Source organism: Schistocerca piceifrons, chromosome 1 (genome assembly GCF_021461385.2).
Source record: "Schistocerca piceifrons isolate TAMUIC-IGC-003096 chromosome 1, iqSchPice1.1, whole genome shotgun sequence".
NCBI classification, from domain to species: domain Eukaryota; kingdom Metazoa; phylum Arthropoda; class Insecta; order Orthoptera; family Acrididae; genus Schistocerca; species Schistocerca piceifrons.
Genome location: NC_060138.1, coordinates 761669012 through 761688964, shown reverse-complemented (window position 1 = coordinate 761688964; position 19953 = coordinate 761669012). Strand labels below are relative to the sequence as shown.

General features: G+C 39.6%; 1 protein-coding gene across 1 annotated transcript in view; it reads right to left on the bottom strand.

Moving 5' to 3' along the window:
- LOC124774919 (transient receptor potential cation channel subfamily A member 1) overlaps window positions 1-19953 on the bottom strand; it is a 208005-nt gene that overhangs the window by 124407 nt on the left and 63645 nt on the right. Inside the window, exon 9 of the mRNA XM_047249599.1 lies at window positions 16249-16361. Within this exon, the coding sequence (XP_047105555.1) occupies window positions 16249-16361 (113 nt within the window). The remainder of the gene's footprint in view (window positions 1-16248; window positions 16362-19953) is intronic.

Below are 19953 nucleotides of genomic sequence, written 5' to 3'. Positions count from 1 at the left end.
TGAGCATTTACAGTGGTTTTGAAATTGCCACAGAGATGAATATCACCATTTGGCTTAGCAATGACAATGACAGGAGAGGACCACTCACTGGAAGTGAAAGGAAGCAAGACCACTGAAGCAGTGAGACGATCGAGCTCCTGTTTGACCTGATCACGAAGGGCCACAGGAATGGGCCGAGCCCAAAAAAACTTAGGGCGAGCAGTGGGTTTGAGGGTGATATGAGCTTCAAAGTAATTTGCACAGCCTAACCCAGGAGAAAAAAGGGATGAAAATCATCGACAAGGAATCCAATTGATCATAAGGAATAACATCAGAGACGATATTGACAGAGTCATCCATGGAGAACCCAAAAATGCGAAAGGCATCGAAACCAAAAAGATTCTCTACGTTACTATGGTCGACCACAAATATGTCAACAGTGCAAACGACAGATTTGTAAGATACCTCAGCATCAAATTGTCCCAAGAGAGAAATCTTGTGTTTATTGTAGTAAGTCCGTAATTGCCTAGTGACAGGTGACAGGATTGGAGAACCGAACTGAAGATGCGTCTGAGAACTGATGATAGTGGCAGCAGAACCAGTATCCACCTGCATGCGAACATCTCAACCAAGTATTTGGACAGTGAGGAATAACTTCCCTGAAAGGGAAGAAGTACAATTGACAGACAACACAGAATCAGAATCAGCATCATGTTCATGAACGTCATGTACACGGTTGGATTTGCAAACGGATGACACATGACCCTTTTTTTTGCATTTGTGATACACGGCCCAATGTTGTGGACAATGTTCTCGTTAATGTTTCGTAAAACACTGTGGACATGAAGGAAGTTGCTGTGGCTTTTGCTGCAGTTTCTTAGAGGTTTGTTTATGGTTAGGCCAAGGCTGCGCTTGGGAGCGTACTGCAGACACGTTGGCCGGTGGGGACACACCACACACTTCGTCAACATCGCACAGAGGTTGTATTTCCCTGACATCACCCCATGCCTCTATTTGCGCTCCAGTGGCACGAGAAATTTCAAAAGACTGAGTGATGGACAGGACTTCATCTAGAGTCGGATTTGCCAACTGAAGGGCACGTTGCCTAATTTCTTTGTCTGGCACCGATCGGATAATAGCATCCCATACCATGGAATCAGTGTAGGATTCTTTGTGAACTTCAGTAACAAATTAACACTTTCTACTGAGGCTGTGAAGTTCAGCAGCCCAAGCGCAATAGGACTGATTCGGTTGTTTTTGACAACGATAAAAGGCAACGTGAGAGGCTACCACATGCATTTGCTTTTGAAAATAGACGGACAGAAGTGAGCACATTTCAGCAAAGGACAAAGATGTAGGATCTTTCAAAGGAGCCAATTGCAACAACAACCGATACATTTGAGGTGAAATCCATGAAAGGAACAGAGACTTACATGTTTGTTCGTCCGTGACGTGAAATGTCAAGAACTGCTGTCGAAGACGTTTTTCATAATCAGAGCAGTCTTCCGCCGTCTCGTTGTAAGGAGGAAAAGTAGGTAGAGACAATGACGAGAGACACCCCACGTTTGATGCCGTGACAAAATCCCGAATCGCATTTGTGAGAAGCGTTTGCTGTTCTATGAGACCTTGCAATAGTTGCTCTAAAGTAGCTATGGAAACATGTGGGTCAACGATGGAAAAGAAAAATCCCATCCTTGTTGCCAATTGTTATAACTTCAAGTTGAACAAATATATTTCAAGGAAGACGCAATACATGAAAGTCACAGATCAAGTAAACAGAGTAAGATGTGTGTACACTTTAACAGTCAAATCATAACTGAATCCAAGTCTAGTGGCCGCTGGCTGGCTGGCCGCTTAGGTGGCGCTGCTGCTGCATGGCTAGCAGACAGCGCCACATGTAGAGGACGCACGTAACTGTGCGGCGCCACTTTGTAAGATTGGCGAGTCACAACAGAAAGTGTTGATGGGTGTTAATACATTAGAATATCTTAAAGTTTAATTTAAAAACAAAGAAGATGTGACTTACCAAATGAAAGCGCTGGCAGGTTGATAGACACACAAACAAACACAAACATACACACAAAATTCTAGCTTTCGCAACCAACGGCTGCTTCATCAGGAAAGAGGGAAGGAGAGGGAAAGACGAAAGGATGTGGGTTTTAAGGGAGAGGGTAAGGAGTCATTCCAATCCCGGGAGTGGAAAGACTTACCTTAGGGGGAAAAAAGGACAGGTATACACTTGCATATCCATCCGCACATACACAGACACAAGCAGACATTTGTAAAGGCAAAGAATTTAACGTAGTTAGTAAAAGGTATCTAATTTTTAAGTAGGACCTACTTCCAAGAGCATAACAATATCAATTTACATGTGCTACTGCTTCTGACCAATCATTGCATTTGTATTTGTTTACATCAGGTTTATTCTTATGGTGAACAGAGTACAGTAGGCCTGTCCCGATGTTCTCATGCAACCAAACACTGGGCCACTGTCATGTCACTATGTCCTACAAATCTGGATACTGCATGATTCGACGAGCCAGCCAAAAGGATACCCACAATGAGGCCCATTTCAAAATCATTCAGGTGCTGATAATGCTACCTCAGATGAGTGTGTTCTTCACAGAGGTCACTCAACATCTGATGCTGTTCACACTGTTATATACCGTACTAGGCTTGGTACCAAACACTATGCCTCTCTGGTGGCTGTTCTATGTGTCACACAGAGTTGCAGCTCTAATCATTTACATACCTGCCAATGGTATGTATGTGTATGAATTTACACTGAAATCTGACCATGTCATCTGGGTGCTCTTTTTTCAGGCAGTGTATATTTTATACAGTTCATAGTTGTTAAGGTGTGAGATCCCGAATACCAACAACTAACAAAGACTGAAAAGATAGATTAGAGAACTCATTCAGTACACTGGCGAGTGAAAGGAGTTAAACCTTCATTGCACTGCTTTAAACATCTGCAAAGCATATGTCTGAACTAGATTCTCTCTGCTGTCCATCAGTGTAACACTGCCAATTTTTCTGATTATTTGAGATGAGGTATCTCTAGTAGATGTGACCACTTACAACAAGTTTTACAGATATGAAAAGTTACAAACAAAAATTATTTTTCAAAAAATATAAGTGAAATATTTTTAAAACATTTTTCTTATATTTCTTGACCAATCCCGCACATGAAAATAATAAGTAGTGACCAGTTATAAAAAGTATGAAAATAAGATTTAAAATGGCTGGAACATGATATCTTCCCAACTGATTAAGGTATTTCAATGAAAGAATGAAATTGGAACAAACACATATCAACATTACAAGATGTAAAATATATGTTAGTCTATAAACAGTGTATGGGCGTTTCAATTACAGCATGAAGGTATAATATGTTTCATCTGTATGTGACATTCAATAGTAATTATCTATTATAAATGATATATTCACTCTGAGCTAAAAAGAAAAACTTGGTTGAGCCACAACTACAACTATCATTTGCAGATATCTCCACAAATAAAACCAATGATATACCATTCACTCAGCATTTAATTGGTGGTTCTGTCAGGTAACTGCACATGAAATCAGTGTTTTAACCAAAGCATTACTATAAGCAAAGGCCAGTGGTATGTCCCCTGTAATAACGTGTTTCAGTAAATTTTCATTTCCGTTTATATCTTCATGCATCTGCTGGCTCAAAGCAGTACTATTCTCCTTCTGATCACCTGTCAACAACTGAGTTTTGCAGTGATGTGGTACAAATGAAACTTTTTAGTCCTAATTACATGTTCAGTTGCACACTGATGTTCACATCCTCAAAAGTCTCTCAAATGGATAATCCCCACGAATAAATCACCATGTGAATGCCTTACACACAGAGATCATTGGATGAAGCAGAAGGTATTACAGGCCATAGTACTTCATATAGCAACAATCTGCCACTGTTAATATGATTTAACTACTCATAGCACTGTGTATGGTTCTAATACAAGACATAGTCATAAAGTTTTAACTATCACTTCATAAAACTAGAGTTATGTAATTATTGTTTTTTTGTTTGCTGGCACGTGTCTGTAGACCTGGTACACATTGATATCCCTGCACCACAGTAGCGTAGCATGCCACTTAGAAGAGTTAGCCCATTGATAAAGTGGAGTATCATTTGGTAAGGTAGTCCGTTTCCTACATTTGAAAGGAAACAACACTGCAACAAGCTGCTCGAGTTGGTGAACACACATGGAAACAATGTGCCATTATATGACACTGTGGATGAGAGGCATAGACACTTGCAGGGGCTGGGTGGTGTAGACACTTCTAGTAGCAGAAGTAGTAGTAGTAGTAGTAGTAGTAGTAGTAGTTTATTCATCTAGTGACAATATACACTGCACAGACTTCATCAGCAAATAGAGACCTTAAAAAAACATGCAATATATCACTGTAAAATACAAATTACACAATATAATTCAAAATTGCATATACAACTCTGATTAATTACAAACATGTATGTGAAAGGTACATTATATCATATGTAATATACAGACGTCATTTGAATACAAATAATATCAGAGGTCTAACTCTTTTGTTCCAACACATACATTCACAATTATAGCAAGCACTTGATCAAAAATACTGTAGACATATAATAAATAAATATAGTTATGTGCTACAAGTTTGTTCCCTGTCTTCAATTATGCACTATGACAGTGCTGTGTCATTAAGAATTTGAAGACTGCTTCCTTAAACGAAGACATTATTTTATTTCTTTTCTCTGTACTGGAAGTTTTTTCTACAATATAGTACTCCAAAAGTTTGCAAATCTTTCTGCTAAAGTCTTACTTACTCTTTTTATATGCATGACACTGCACATTCTTGTATTATATGAATGAAGACCAGAGTTAGTTTTGAAACAGTCATGTACCTTTTTATACCCATTAAATTTTTTCTATGTAGAGACATGGCAAGAGTAGAATACATAGCTGTTGGAATAACTGTTTGGTGGGTGTTAACCATGAACTGTTTCTAACAGCTCATTTTTGTATACCGAAAATTGTTTTCAGGTTTGTCTTATTATGACACCAGATGGTGAGGTGACAAGTAATAGCAGAATGGATATACACACTGTAGACAATTCTGCTGCACTTCTACAACAAACAATACTAATTACATGTAATGCAAAGCTTAGGTTATTAAAAATTTTCAACAATCACGCACCTTCACATTTGACAATAGCTATCCTCTCAAAATGTTTTTTATTTGTTTTTATTCTGAGTTTTTGACCACCTTGCATGAACTTCCATTGTAGGAAATCAAAATATGTTATTTACTGTCCTTATACACATGTGCACTTCTCTAATTCTGGTGACACTAATGTAATCCAGCTAATACATGGGGGGGTGGGGGGGGGGGGGTGGGGGGGGGGGGGGGGTGGAAGAAAATAAAATTGTACACCCTTTTAGAAGTTTCTAATTCACTCAAGATTTATTGATGCAACAGTGCATATTGAGTACATGAAATGATTACATTTACAGAGGTTCTGAGGTATGGGGTATAGACCCATTCTGAAACACAATTATTAGTATGTGGCGTGGCCTCCACAGATGACAATGCAGTTGCTGAATCTGTCATCCAGTCAATCATACAAATGCTGTCCTTGAATATGTAATGTCATTCCTGCATAACCTGTTCATGTAGTTCTGTGAGAGTTGTTGGTAGACGAGTCACTTGAGCTGTTTCTCAACCCTTCATATCCCATATGCATGCAATTGGAGACAAGTTTAGACATCATTCTGGGCAGGGAAGTTGCTGCACATCTTGCAGAGCACATAGAGGTTTGTGGGCAGTGTGTGGGTGACCTTTATCCTATTGGAACAGCACATCACCTTCCTGTTACAAGAACAGCAAATAAAAGATCTAACAACATTCTGCATATACTGAACATTGGTTAGCATCCCCTCCAGAAACAATGAATGTGAATGAGAGCTGTAGTTTATCACATCCCAGACCATAGCACTTGGGCTGAGTTCAGTGTGTCTTGGGCAAATGCACTCAACAAAACAGCACTCACCAGGCCTACGTGATATGCACAAATGAGCATCATTTGCTTGCAGGCAGAATCTCAGAATCTGCTTTCATCACTGAAGACCACAATGCACTATTCCATCTTCCAAGTGATCCTCTGATGGCACCAGTTGTGCCACGCACATCGATGCTGTGGCGTAAGTGGAAGGTGGACTAGAGGTGCACGTGTCCATAGTTCCATTGCTAATGACTGGTTTGTAAGAGTTTGTGTTGACACATCTGGTCTCACAATCCCTATTATCTGTGCTGTGGTACCTCTACAATATGCCACTGCTGCCCTTACAATACAATGATTCTGGTGGGTGTCTGTACTGTGTGGACACCCACTACCTCATCTATGGGTGTGAGAATGTTCATATGATTGCTGATACCAGCATCGTTGCACAACAATGTGGCATGTCCAGCTTGGGTGGCAGTTCTCCAAAAGGACCATCCCGTCACTCAGAAGGCCACAATTTGACTTCTTTGAAATTCACTCAGTTGGCTGTAGGAGACACAAGTGCATTTCCATGGCATGGTTGCATGCTTGCTTCACGTGCCTGCACAACATTAAGCCTTCTGGCTGTGAATGCTTCCTACTAAAGAGTAGACAGAGATGGCACTCTGGCAGCTGTGCTGCTATGCTGTCAGTTGGTGGACAGTGTTGAAACCATTATCAGTACATCTACTATCCCCAAGGTGGCATATGCCATAAACAGATCAAAATCAACATTGTCTTTTCAGGCGTACTAATTTTTTTTTTTCCTGCGATATATATCTGACAATAATGTGACACGAAGTATATATTTATGGTACTTATCTACTTATTGTCTATTCATTGAAAAGTGGCTCATTGAAATAACTGATGTCTAGGTAGCATATAACAGCTTAAAATTTCAGATGCACACATCCATCTATTTACTGCCTCCGTATCATACATATCAATTTTCATGTTTCCACAATGCTTCAAAATTAATATTTTTTCATAATTGATAGTCACAAATAATAATGGCTTGACATAGTTGTACAAAACAAAGTTAAACTTCACTTCAGAAAGCTTACGTAACAAATTGTTACATCAATGCGTAATAGCAACTTTTACAAGAAAGACCACTAGAAACAATTTCCAAGCACAAAATCATGAAATTTGAAATGTTCAACATGACAGCATGTGCTAAACACCATCTCCACATCCAACTAGTCAACAAACAGCTTACTACTGCTGTGTACACAATATCTGTTCTTTGCACACATCCTTGATGAAAGGTAGTGTTGAAGAGTCACAAGTGCTTTTGAAGATAGAAACTGAATCTGTGATATACACTAAATATGATCAAACTACATTTTGAACCAATTTTTTATGTATTCCAAAACTCAAGTTGCAGATGCTGGCAACACTTAGTTTATATCAATTAAAACATTTGTATTTCCAGCAAACTTTAGTTTTATGAGTACCACTGATTGGAATTCAGATATCATTTACACAAATAAAAAATAAGTGAGGTCCAATGAAACAGCTCCGTGGTACCCCTATTCATATAGTTCAAATATCAGATCTGTAAGCAGTAATATTGCTTTCTCAAATTGGTTTTGAAAATACATTTTCTCATGTTTCTTTTGTTTAAATTTGAGTAAAATTGTTCACCTTTTCTATGCAGGAGTGCCTTTTATATTATTATATTATTTCTTGCTACCTTGGGTATAGGAGAATTTATGCATGTTACAGGTGTGTTGTAATCTAAAGACATAACTTTACATTTAGAGCATCTGTATGATCTGAAAAGAGTGGTTTGGTTTGAAAATTGCTTAGAAGTTTCAACATTTCTCTTTTACCTTTGTTAATATTAAAAATATTAACATTGATTAATTAATATTAAAAATATGAATCCCCACATAACAATAATTTCACTTTATTATTATAAAATTCTTTAATGTTACCTCCATGTTCTAAAAAATGTTTTTATCACACAACAGTGATCTACACATTGACCAGACAACCAGTCTTTTACTCTTCTCTACTCTTCTCCTCAATTTTTTTTTTCTCTGTGGTGTATGATTAAAAATGTTTTACAATATTTTGCTGGTAATCATACTCTGGTGCAAATGCATACACTACTACTCTTAAAAACCACTCCGAGATTAAACCTTAGGCCCATTACAACCTGTCAACTGCTTCCTGTAAGGCAGTATGAGGAACAATCTACAATTGCGGAACATGTGATCAGCACGTCACCAATTCCTCCAGCCATTATTGCCAGTACATGCATCCTAATGATGCTGCTGCTTCTTTATTCAAGCAGCTTCTCCTTTGACCTCACAAAGGCTGAGTGGATCCTGTTTCAGACATGCATATGTCAGAAAAATATCTGGGGAGGCACTGGGAATCAAACCTGGGTCCTCTCACAATGTAGATAGTGAACCAGCCATTTGGTTATGACAGCGATGTGCTGCTGCTTTTGTTGGTGGTGGTAAGGATAGTGCTGCTGCTGCTGCTGTTGTTGTTGCTGTCGCTGCTGCTGGTCCTGGAGCAATTCTTTGTATGAAAGATATCTTTGCTTCTTTTGCTAGCACTGTTGCTGTTGGATCTGCAGCTGATGTTAGTTTTGCTGCTGCTGTTGCTAATATTTCTATTGCTGTTACTGATGATGATTCTTCTGTGTGTTGATTCTACTACTGCTACTGACAATAGTTTTCCTGTTGTTGATGCAGCTGCTGCTCCTATTGTTGTTGTTGTTGTTGTTGGTGGTGGTGGTATTGATGGTGTTGTTGCTGCTGTTGCTGCTGCTACTTGTGTTGTTTCTGCTGCTACTAATTTTGCAATGTTATTGGTACTCATGTTGGTGCAGCAGATGTTTGCTGATTATCTGACTTCTTCCAGTAATTTTTGTATCACAAGCTGCTTCCCTAGCTGTCCAAATGAAGCCCACGTGAAGTTGAAATCTACACCAAATGTAACAATGGAAACATTTTTGAATTGTCTGCACATACCCAAAGAATGTGCATTAGCAGCACTAATCTCCTTGTTTATGCAAGACCAATGTAGCAAATGTGGTGTGGAACGTTTGTGAAAATAATGTTAGTGTGAGACATATGAGCTGAGTGCTTCTTTAATTTCCAGTAAGCTCTAGATGTTCCCTTTTTTGTATAAATAAGCAGGGACAACAAACAGGGCTACAATATCATTTGAAGACAGTTTGATAATTGCTTAATTATCATTGAAAGGGAGTCCCAAAGTTTCACAAAACTTGTGGAATTTGCAACTGATGTCTCATTAACATGAGAGATGACTCCGTGTCCTTGCTATCAGCTAGAATGAAAAGTTTCCCGAAGAGGCCATAAATTTTTGCTGTGACACATGGCATATGTTTGCATCATTTGTGTGTATTCTGGGGAGCAGTAACAGCTGAATTATGTACATGGGTACATCTGGTAAATTTTTCTGAAGCACTATCATTGCATTGTGGCCAAAAAATTCCGAATGGTGAAGAACAAAGAGGCCGACTGACTCTCTGTGAGGAACTATGAATCACAAGTGAAGTGAAGGCCCTGGTGCACAAAAACTGATGTATCACAGTCAACATAATAGTGAAAAAAGTGAAGCACATATCAGTTGTGAAGATCTTGATTATATCTTGAATATGACAAAGGTCACCACCCAGTGGATTCCACAACTGCTCATGGCTATTCAAAAATTCTGCTGAACTGAGGCAGCAGCAAAAATGTTGCAGTCATGTCAGGCCAATCCAGATTACGTATTTTATGTCTAATCACCATGGAAAAGTGCCAGCTGTACCACTACCATGGACAAGTACTGGGTGTATCACTATGAGACTGAGACAAAGAAGCAAAAGAAACAATGCAATCACATGGATTCACAACTGCTGAGAAAGACAAAGACCCAATCACTATCATGCAATGTGATGCTAAGTGTTTCCTGAGACTCCTTATCATGTGGTGATAATGGACTATGCCATAAGGGGCAAAGCAGTCAGAAGCATACTACTGAAATCTCCTGACATGGTTATTGGAGACTGCCAAGACGAAGCATCATGGGGAAACTGTCCGAACATGCGAGTGAAAGTATACTTTCCAAATGTAGATCACTAATGGAAAGCTCTCATCCTGGTGGGAATGCGAATATAGCACAATATTTTTATGAGTGTCACACTAATCATCCACTGGTAAATTGTTGAGGTACTGTGAATGTCCCAATATTTATGAGTATACTGGTGGTGCTCAACAATTAGAGCTGCAAATAGTTAAAGTATTGCATGCACTGATTACCATTTACTTCTAGTGCAAAAGGGGATTTTTTTAAACAAATAAATGGATTGGCTTGGGATTCCCACTGGCCCCTGGGGTTGAAAATCCCTGGGTGGAACACTTTGAGAAAGATGATGTTTAAAACCACCTACCAAAACCCCAAGCACTTCTTCCACTATGTCTCTGATACATTTATGGTGTGGAAACACAGCAGATATGCAGTGGATGAGTTTCTGAATCATCTCAACAGCATCCATCAAAACACCACAGTCATGATGGAAGCAAAAGATTTAGATGTCTCCTTTTCTTGGATATACTAATGCAGAAGGAGTCATACTACAATAGTCCATGCAATACAGGGTGATCTTTCCCGCCATGAACAAACTCTATGGATTGGTCGATGAGAAGGTGCAGAACAAAATATATCTAATGAACTTATGCCCAGAAATGCATGGTTTCCATGCTAGAGACCATTTATTCAATCATACTTTTTTACAGACGCTGCTGACTATTAGGCACTGTACTATACAACCACAGTTACAGTGTGCATGGTTTCCTCCTAGAGGGTGGTACTGTTCCTCATACATCATGGCCTGGCACCCTCTCCTACCATAGTAATTGGTAATGTTGTATCCAATTTACTTCTCTTGCTGATTCATCTTATAGTGGGTGTGATACAGCATTGTACACAATGGTTCCATACTCAAATTAAGAGCTTGCCGATACAGTGTTTACTTATGAAAAGGCAAATGGCGATGGGCAGCAAGGTTGTATCAGGAGACCTATTTCCACTGACAACAACCACAACATTCAATATTTGCAATGGTGTTTTGTCATTTGTCTGGGTGTTCCGCCATTTGTCTGAAACAGGGTCGTTTCAGAAAGCAGGACTAACACTGTGGAAGACGACCGCCATGTCAGTATCGGGCAGTTAGCCTGCCAGTGCAGGGTAAGCCAGACAACCACGTGGAACATTCTCCATGACAATTGTGATTACCTTTATCACTTACAGTGCGTGCAGGGCTTACTAGCAACAGACTTTCCATATCAGGAGCAGTTTTCTCACTGGTTTCTTCACCAGGCAACCACAATTCCAGGATTTGTGTCATCCATCCTATTCATAGATGAAGCCACCTTTACATGGAGTAGTATCTTCAACTTTCGTAACAGTCATCTATGGGATAGTATGCAGAACCCCCATGATATGGTGACAGTGAATCATCAGCATCATTCAGCGGAATGTGTGGGCTGGGATAATTGGTGACTGTATTTTGGGACCAGTCTTCCTTCCACATCACCTAACAGGATGGAACTATCAGCATTTCTTGTTGGAAGAAGTGCCACTGATGCCTAGAATGATTGTCTGGGTGCTATTTGATGGTGCTCCAGTCCACTTCGCCTTTTATGTTCAGACACATCTCAATCGTGTCTTCCTAGTTGATGGATCAGATAAGGGGATCCAGTTCCATGGCCTGCTCTTTCACTGGATTTCGACCTGTGTGATCTCTGGTTATGGGGACCATCTGAAAAGTATCATGTATGCAGAGCCCATTCCACAAGTGGAGATATTGGATCAGCATATTCATGCTGCCTTTGACACTGTTTGGATGCAGCCTGGCCAATGTGAATGTGTGAGACAGAACATGCTATCACGTGTACACGCATGTGTTGTGGCGTATGGAAAACATTTTTAACACATACTGTAACTGTGGTTGCATGGTGCAGAGGGTATTAGACTGCAGTCTCTGTAACAATGTATGATTGAATAAATGGTCTCTAGCACGAAAACCATGCATTTCTAGACGTAAGTTCATTAGACATTTTTTGTTCTGTATCCTGTCATCGAGCAAGCCCCAGAGTTTATGCATGGTGGAAAAAATCACCCTGTATACGAAGAAGACCTACACAGATTTGTGCCTGCAGCACCAGTTGAGGCCATCCAGCACAGAGTCAGAGAGTGCTAAATGTCCTAATACATTGGTACACATTATCTGTGGGAAAGATAGTTTCACTGAAGAATGTGGTCTATAAAAATATGTACAGTGAAGCACACATCAGAAGTCAGTTCAAGAAAAGAAAATATGCAGCAAACTGGGAAGTGGAGGAAGGAGATATGCTTTCCTTTCTTATTTGGGGTCAATCTCAGCCAAAATTGTGAGGCTGCTTGGAAAATGCAACATAAGACCATCTTCCAACCACTGCCTAAAGTGAAACAGTTCTTTGGCTCTGCAAAAGATCCAATAATACAAAATGTACCAGGGATATACAGTGTCCCGTGTGAATGTGGCTGCTAATACATAGGGTATCTAAAAATGCTATGAGTAACACATCAGGTGTGTACAACTGGGAGAAACAGAGAAATAAGAAGTGGCAATGCATAGTATAAACAAATATCACAGTTTTGATTTTGAGAACACCAAGTTGCTATGCTCAGCAACCAGATATTGAGACAGTATTATAAATGAATTCATAGAAACATGGACCCATGAGGATCCTAACAATAGAGATGATGGTTAACAACCTAGTTTGGCTTGGAATCCTGCATTAGCAGCAATATGAGAAGCACCCAGCACTGTCCAGCATGCAGGTGCATCCAGAATGTGGATGCAGAGATCTGCATGCAGCCACCGGCCCTCCAGCCACCCCCACTAATGTGCCCTCAATCCCATCCCCACCCACTTACTGCAAATGACCTAGCTTCCCGCAGCCAGAAAGGGGGCACACCACTAGTATAAACATTCTATACATCCCCATATCAATGTAAAATATCCCCCTATGTGTGTTTAGCTTTTTGACAATTTTTCATGCCACTGTACATGTAAGCTGAAAATATTTAACTTTAATGCTGTTCGTATTATGTCTTATAAAAAATGAAACAATCATCACACAGTTACTGTAAACATTGCACACAAGATGCCATGGACAATAAATAAATGAATAGATACTGGGTTACTCACAATATCTCAACACTTCATCTGAAGATGATGAGTATCATAGTTTCTTAACACTGCCAGTTGGCTGGAATCCCTAGAGCTTTTTGTCTGTCCTAGGGGGTGACTTTACCCAGCTTTGGCGCCCCAGTTCATTCTGCACAGGACATAGTCAGACATGCTGCTTCTTTGGGCTATCATATTTTGCCTCATCCTTGTTATCTCTTGAAATGAAGAAACTGTTGTATGGCAAGTATTTCTAGAATGAGAAGGAGATAATTTTTGAGACTGGACATTTCTTGAACAGTCACCACCCAGCCTTCTACAGCCAATGTCCCTGCCAAGTGATCTACCATTGGGAAACATGTGCGACATTAAAGGGTGTACAGGCAGAAAAGTTTCATCAAGTTTCATGGCCACATCTTGATCTTTTTTGAGTTGATAATTGAAACTTTATTACTACCCTTCACAGTATTCTTTGCATAATTATTTAACAAAACAAAACATTTGTATAAACTTTATTCCTAGCGTGCAACAAAATTTCATACGCACATATTGTTCTTCCAACCTCTTCATGGAATAGAATGAAAAATTTACTCGTGTACAGTCAAAAACAAATGAACACAGAAGGATGAAGTAAATGGTTATTTGGCTTCAATAGCAGGATTACTACAGTGTTTGGTGTGCAGTAGTATGTTTAGCCTTTTTTTACTATCCCTTGTGTACACAAGAAAAGAATGAATTTTTGAATTACTGATTTATAATCAGTTTGGTTTTGAAAGTGTGGTGGTACAAATGCAACAACTGACTTCACAGTTACGAGGGACAAAAGAAGAATGCCTGTTGACCAAGAAAAACCAACTGGAGGACATTCAGACCATTATACACTGCCTGACAAAAAACGTGAAGCACCCAGAAGAAATATTCGAATGTCAATGTAATTTCATACATGTACCTGCCATCGATGCATATGTAAATGATTAGAGTTGCTGTTCTCTGTGACAGATAGAACAGCCACCAGAGTGCATTAGTGTTGTTCATGTTTACATTGTTACCAGGCCTGGTAGGGTATGTAAATGGCACAAACAGCATCAGATGTTGACTGATCACTGGCAAACATGGAGATGCCGCGTAATTGTGTGAGACAGCGTTATCAGCATCTGACTGAGTTCGAAAAGGGCCTCACTGTGAGTCTCCATTTGGCTGGCTCATTGAAGTGTGAAATATCTAGATTTGTTGGGCATTCAGATATGACAGTGGCCCAATGTTGGACTGCATGGGAATGTTAGGGAAGGTATATTTGCTGTCAAGTTTCTGGTCGACCATGTGCGACCACCACAAGAGAAAACCACCATATTCTGCACTAAGTACACTGTAACACTTTCACATCTCCATCTACCTTAAAAGAACAAGTAATGAACTCCCTGCAAGATTCTATGTTATCCCATACCACTGGTCAGAGACTAGAAGCAGCCCAAAAAGGAATTAACAACCCAATCGCAGGCTGCCACCAACACCACAACACAAACAGCTGCATTTAGAAGATTGAGTGACTGGGATGCATGTGCCACTGATGAATGACATCACATTGTGTTCAGCGATTAATCACAATCCTGCATTAGCCCTTATGATCAATTTTGGTAAACATGACAGTGACATGAGGAGAGATCCCACAGTTCCATTGTTTTGGATAAGTATGATGGCGATACTCCTGGCATCATTTTGTGGAGAACCATCAGGTATGACTTCAGGTCATGGCTGGTGTTGACTGAGGGAATTCTGATTTCACAGCAGCATATCATGAACTTCCTGCATCCTCATTTGTCATCTCTCATGCGGCATTATCCTGGCATCATTTTTCAACAGAACAATTCTAGTCCACATAGGGCATGTGTCTATCTAGTGTCTGCTTGAAGTTGAGGTATTCCTGTGGCCATGAAAAGTCCCAAATAGAACATATGTGAGACCAGCTTGGAAGAAAACTCTGTTCCAGTACCAGCATCCAGTTGAGAGCCAGCTTGTCTCAGGAGACAGTACAACAGCTTAATGACCCCCTTCCCAAGCAAAACAATGTCTGAATGCAGGCCAGGGGGGTTGCAGTGTCATATTAATAAGTGGGTTAATACTACCAAGTTCCTTGTAAGTTTGACTTGAGTTTGCAGTCACTGAACTAACATCACATACCCTCTCAGCCCATGAAGTTTCTTTTTGTTTCCTTCTCCCCTTCTGGGTGGATAATTTTTTTCTCAGGCTGTGTAGAAACAAATAAAGAAAATAGCTTGTATTTTTGGAACTGGAAGTTCCTCTACTGAGGGGCGTAGGTGGGGGGTGGGAGGGGAGTCAGCACAGAAAACTGTAAAATGTAAAGGGCAGACAAATCAAGACACATTCACATGATACAGAGAGGGTTTGGAGTAACACAATTTCCTTTAACTATCACACTTGCTTTGTGTCAGCATATGTCAAGTAAGCTTTCCTGTTTTCCTGTCCTCACACACTGTTAAAAGTCCATTCATGACTTTTATAATGTGTTTCCAAACTCTGTAACAAAACAGGCAATTCAGAGAAGCAAGACTATTTTGATGCCACTCCAAACATTATAAAACAGAAAAATTAAGAACTATAGTGTGGGGAGTATGAAATACGGAGATCCTCAGGAGTTATCCTTTGGATCACCACTCTTTTAAATTTACATTAATGGTTCTACAAATACAAAGAAAGGCAAAATGTTTTCTGATAATGTATGCATTATTATCAAGTGTCACAACAATATAGCCAAATCTAAATCTCCAAAGGAAATGAGAGGAAAAAAAACAAAAACAACAGATTCAAGTGAGACCTCATCAGTATCCCTGGGAAAACAGAAAAAAAATTTTAAAGCACAGCAGGTAATCTTCTACATTTGTCTGACAGTGTGGTATGTTTCATTAACAGTTTATGGAGGACATTTACATATTAGTAGGGTCTGGTAGCCACAAAATTAAGTTATTAATTTATGTTGAAATCTTCCTTCTCTTACCTTGTTGAGAAGCTATGTGGAGTGGGGTCAGTCCTTCTCCATCACTTTCATTGATTATGAAGGTTCCTTTCTCTGAGTCCAGTAACTGACGAACGGTGTTATATCTGCCATACCTGCAATGAGGTAATTACAAAATTCCATTACAGGCAATGTATTTTTTCTGCATTAGGGGATTTCATGTTTTTTCTTTTTTCTTTCTTTTTTTCAGTTTTAATGAAGCAGTGATGTCTACTTGAGAAGGGAATTTGGACAATGAAGAAAAACATCATAGAAGAAAATCTAGGAGTAATGGAGACTACTCGTCATATATCATAAACCCTGAGTCATCAATAGGCACACACAAAAGAGAGTGAAAACTATGCTAGCTTTTGGAAGAAATCCTTTGACAAGCTAGAATATAAATATGCATACAAAAACACACACAGACCTGTGCTACACTATGTTGGCTGGACAGACAACACCGTGATTGCTGCTGGGCAGGCGGACTGACATGGGGGTTGTGTCAAGTGGGATGGGTAGTGAGAGAACAATCTCCAATAACCCACATCCTCACTCACTTTACCCAACAGTTTCTCCTTTCTCCATCCTGTCATCCTCTCCAGTCCATGTCTTCACATCATCTTCTCATCTTCACATCATCTTCTCTGTGCACTGAACCTCACCAGCTCTGGTAGCTGTGTGCTGCATGCCTAGCCCATCCACCTGCAACCTCTCCATTTGCATTTGTAGCCTCCATACCTGCTGCCCCCTCCAAGCAACCAGCTAACCTCCCAAATGCCTTGAATTGCTTTCTTTCTCTACACACCTTAGCCTACGTATCCCAACTGTTGACTTCCCAAATTGCAACCCTGGCATTGTGTGTGTGTGTGTGTGTGTGTGTGTGTGTGTGTGTGTGTGTGTGTGTGTGTGTGTATTTGTACTCTTGTTCATCATCAAAGGAAAGCATTTCTTCCAAAAGCCAGTAAAGTTTCCATTCTGTTTTATGTGAGCCTGTCAACAACTCAGTGCTTTCGATATTTGGTGAGTGCTTTGCTTTATTCCTAAATTATTTACATTCTGTCAATACCTTCCATACAAATTTTTACACAACAGAAAATATTTTTCAAATGCTGTAGTTTCATATTACAAAGAAAAAATGACAGACAACCACTCATCTACAGATGAATGAAGAGTGACACACAAGCACACACAAAGGAACTGAATGTAGAAGGACAAGCACACAGTGATAAACACATCTACATCATAAACTGGATAAAATAGTGCAGACATCAGAACATGCACCTGCCACAGCACTGTTGATACAAAGTATCACATTTGACTTACTCTTACTAAGCGTAAGTGGAAACTGGCTTGCATACACCTACAGAACTATAAACAAAATAAATACACCATAGTGTAGGAAACATATTTTTCCTCACTCAAAAAACAGGACAAGTGTATATTTTATTGCCCTGTATCATCACATTTGCATATATGCCATTCACTAAATGCTTTTGATATGTGACCTGCCAGTGTAATAGTTCATTCCTACAAAACTCCTCTTAATTCCGCAATCCACACCCTGCAAATTATGATATGGACAGCCCATCCATCACACCTACCAACCACTATTACACTCTAATAATAAGTATTTGTTGGAAAACTGTGTCAGGACAGTCCTCAATAGGAGCAATTCCTCTGCCAGAAATATGTTTTTGATGTAATCTTGAGCAGTGGAAATCTGTCAGTACATAACTGTAAGATCCTGAATAGTACCCAGTTGCATGAGAACAAATGATAGTTTGCAATGGGCAGATGCATGCCTACAACTGTTGTCATGATGAAGGAACTTAGCACACATGTGATGCTCATGGTCTGACCAGACAACGAATGGGGCATCAAAAGGGCAACCAACTGCTATTTATAATTTATTTTATAAATGCATGCTCTCACGGCAATATCCATTAGAAAAATATTCTCGAGTTTCAAGTCCCATAAAGTGGTTAAGTGCCCATGAGCTTTCAGCTCCTCTGCCATTATCAAGTGGTTGACTGCCATGTGAATGCTGCTGCTGTGCTTATACAGCTGAACCACCACCAGTGATATCACTGGTGTCCAGCCCTGCACCAAATATGGCAATGTTTTGGTGGCATGACCACTGCACCCGCTTCAGCTCCCAGATTGTATTCAGCCACAATCCACAGTCTTCACTAAGTCATCTGATATTTTGATCTCTATTGCTTCATGTATTATGCTATCCCAGAAGCTGTTGGGCAATTTAAAAACAGAAGTATCATTGTATGTAATTCAGTGTCCGTTTTCCAGTGCATGCTCTGTTGCAGCTGATTTTTTGGGATAGCATAGGCAGAAATACCTTTCATGTTTTATGCAGTGCTGTTCGATAGTGCAGAAAGTCTGACTGACATAAACTGCCCACATCCACGTGGTATTTTGTATACTCTTGGTGTTCTCAAGCCTACATCATTTTTCACAGGCTTGATTAGCTGCCGGATCTTTGCTGGGGCTGTAGAAAGTGTTAATTTTTAGGATCCAGTTAATCTTTCCCATAATAGAGCCACAATACACTGAAAATGCAGTCTTATTCATATCTTCTTCCGAGGTCTTCTACCTCTGTGGCTTACATGAAACGGCTTGCAAAATTTGTCTGTTGTAATCATTTTCCTTGAAAACTTTACATAAGTGGCTCAGTTCCCTCAGTAGATTTTTGGCATCAGAAATGGTTTCAGCACTATGTAACGAGGTCCTCAGAACAGACTGTTTCTGTGCTGGGTGGTGGTAGCTGGTGGCGTGCAGATACCGATCTGTCTGAGTGGACTTGCAGTAAATGCTATGATTGAGACATGCATTGAGTTAATGGTGGACAAGGTGTCCAGAAAGTAGAGAAGAACGGTTCCTTGCTGTTCCGTAACAAAAATGTGACCTCAAGACACTTTATTTAAATAACTCCCTTTGAACATTGATATTGCTAGTTAAAATAGTGAGAAAAGAGATGAGATTCTTTAGAAAACTACAGAATCAAACATTACTGGTGAAGATACGATCTGTAAACTTGTTTCAGTGCTGGACTAACACAATGAGTATTAAAAAAAGGAAACATCACCAACTTGACCTCATTTTTTAAATAGGAAAAGTACACTAAGAAGATATCAGCCCCAACAATCAAAGCTGTGTGAAAATTTGGACCATAATCCTGATAGTACACAGTTGTGAACTTCTGAGTGTACAGCTTTTAAACTTCATGCACACCAGTTGTTTTGTAATTACCTCATTCCGCTCCACTGCAGCCACCTAATGCCCATGCACCAAATACTGTACAGAGAGTGTGTAAGAGCTCTGTGTTCATAATTTTGATGAACAAACAAGTGATAGTACTTTGTTTATTGTGTCAAAGTGCACAGTTTCCAAACTGAAGTTGGTGTCAGAGATCTCTTTGCTTTGAACACCTTTACATTGTAATTCACAAATGTATTGTAAATTAAAGAAATGAATGAGTGCATCATTAAAGATGTATCATAGCACTATTTAATCATTAATATAACTGTTGTGTGTTAATTTATTTGGATTGCAAATCTGACAATGCTGGAGTGAAGGAACTGTGTTGTTCTTGAACATGATTGGTATGATTGAAATGTAAACCATTCTATTTCATAATGATTCCTCAGTTGCTTCAGTTATATACATATAAAAAACAAAGATGATGAGACT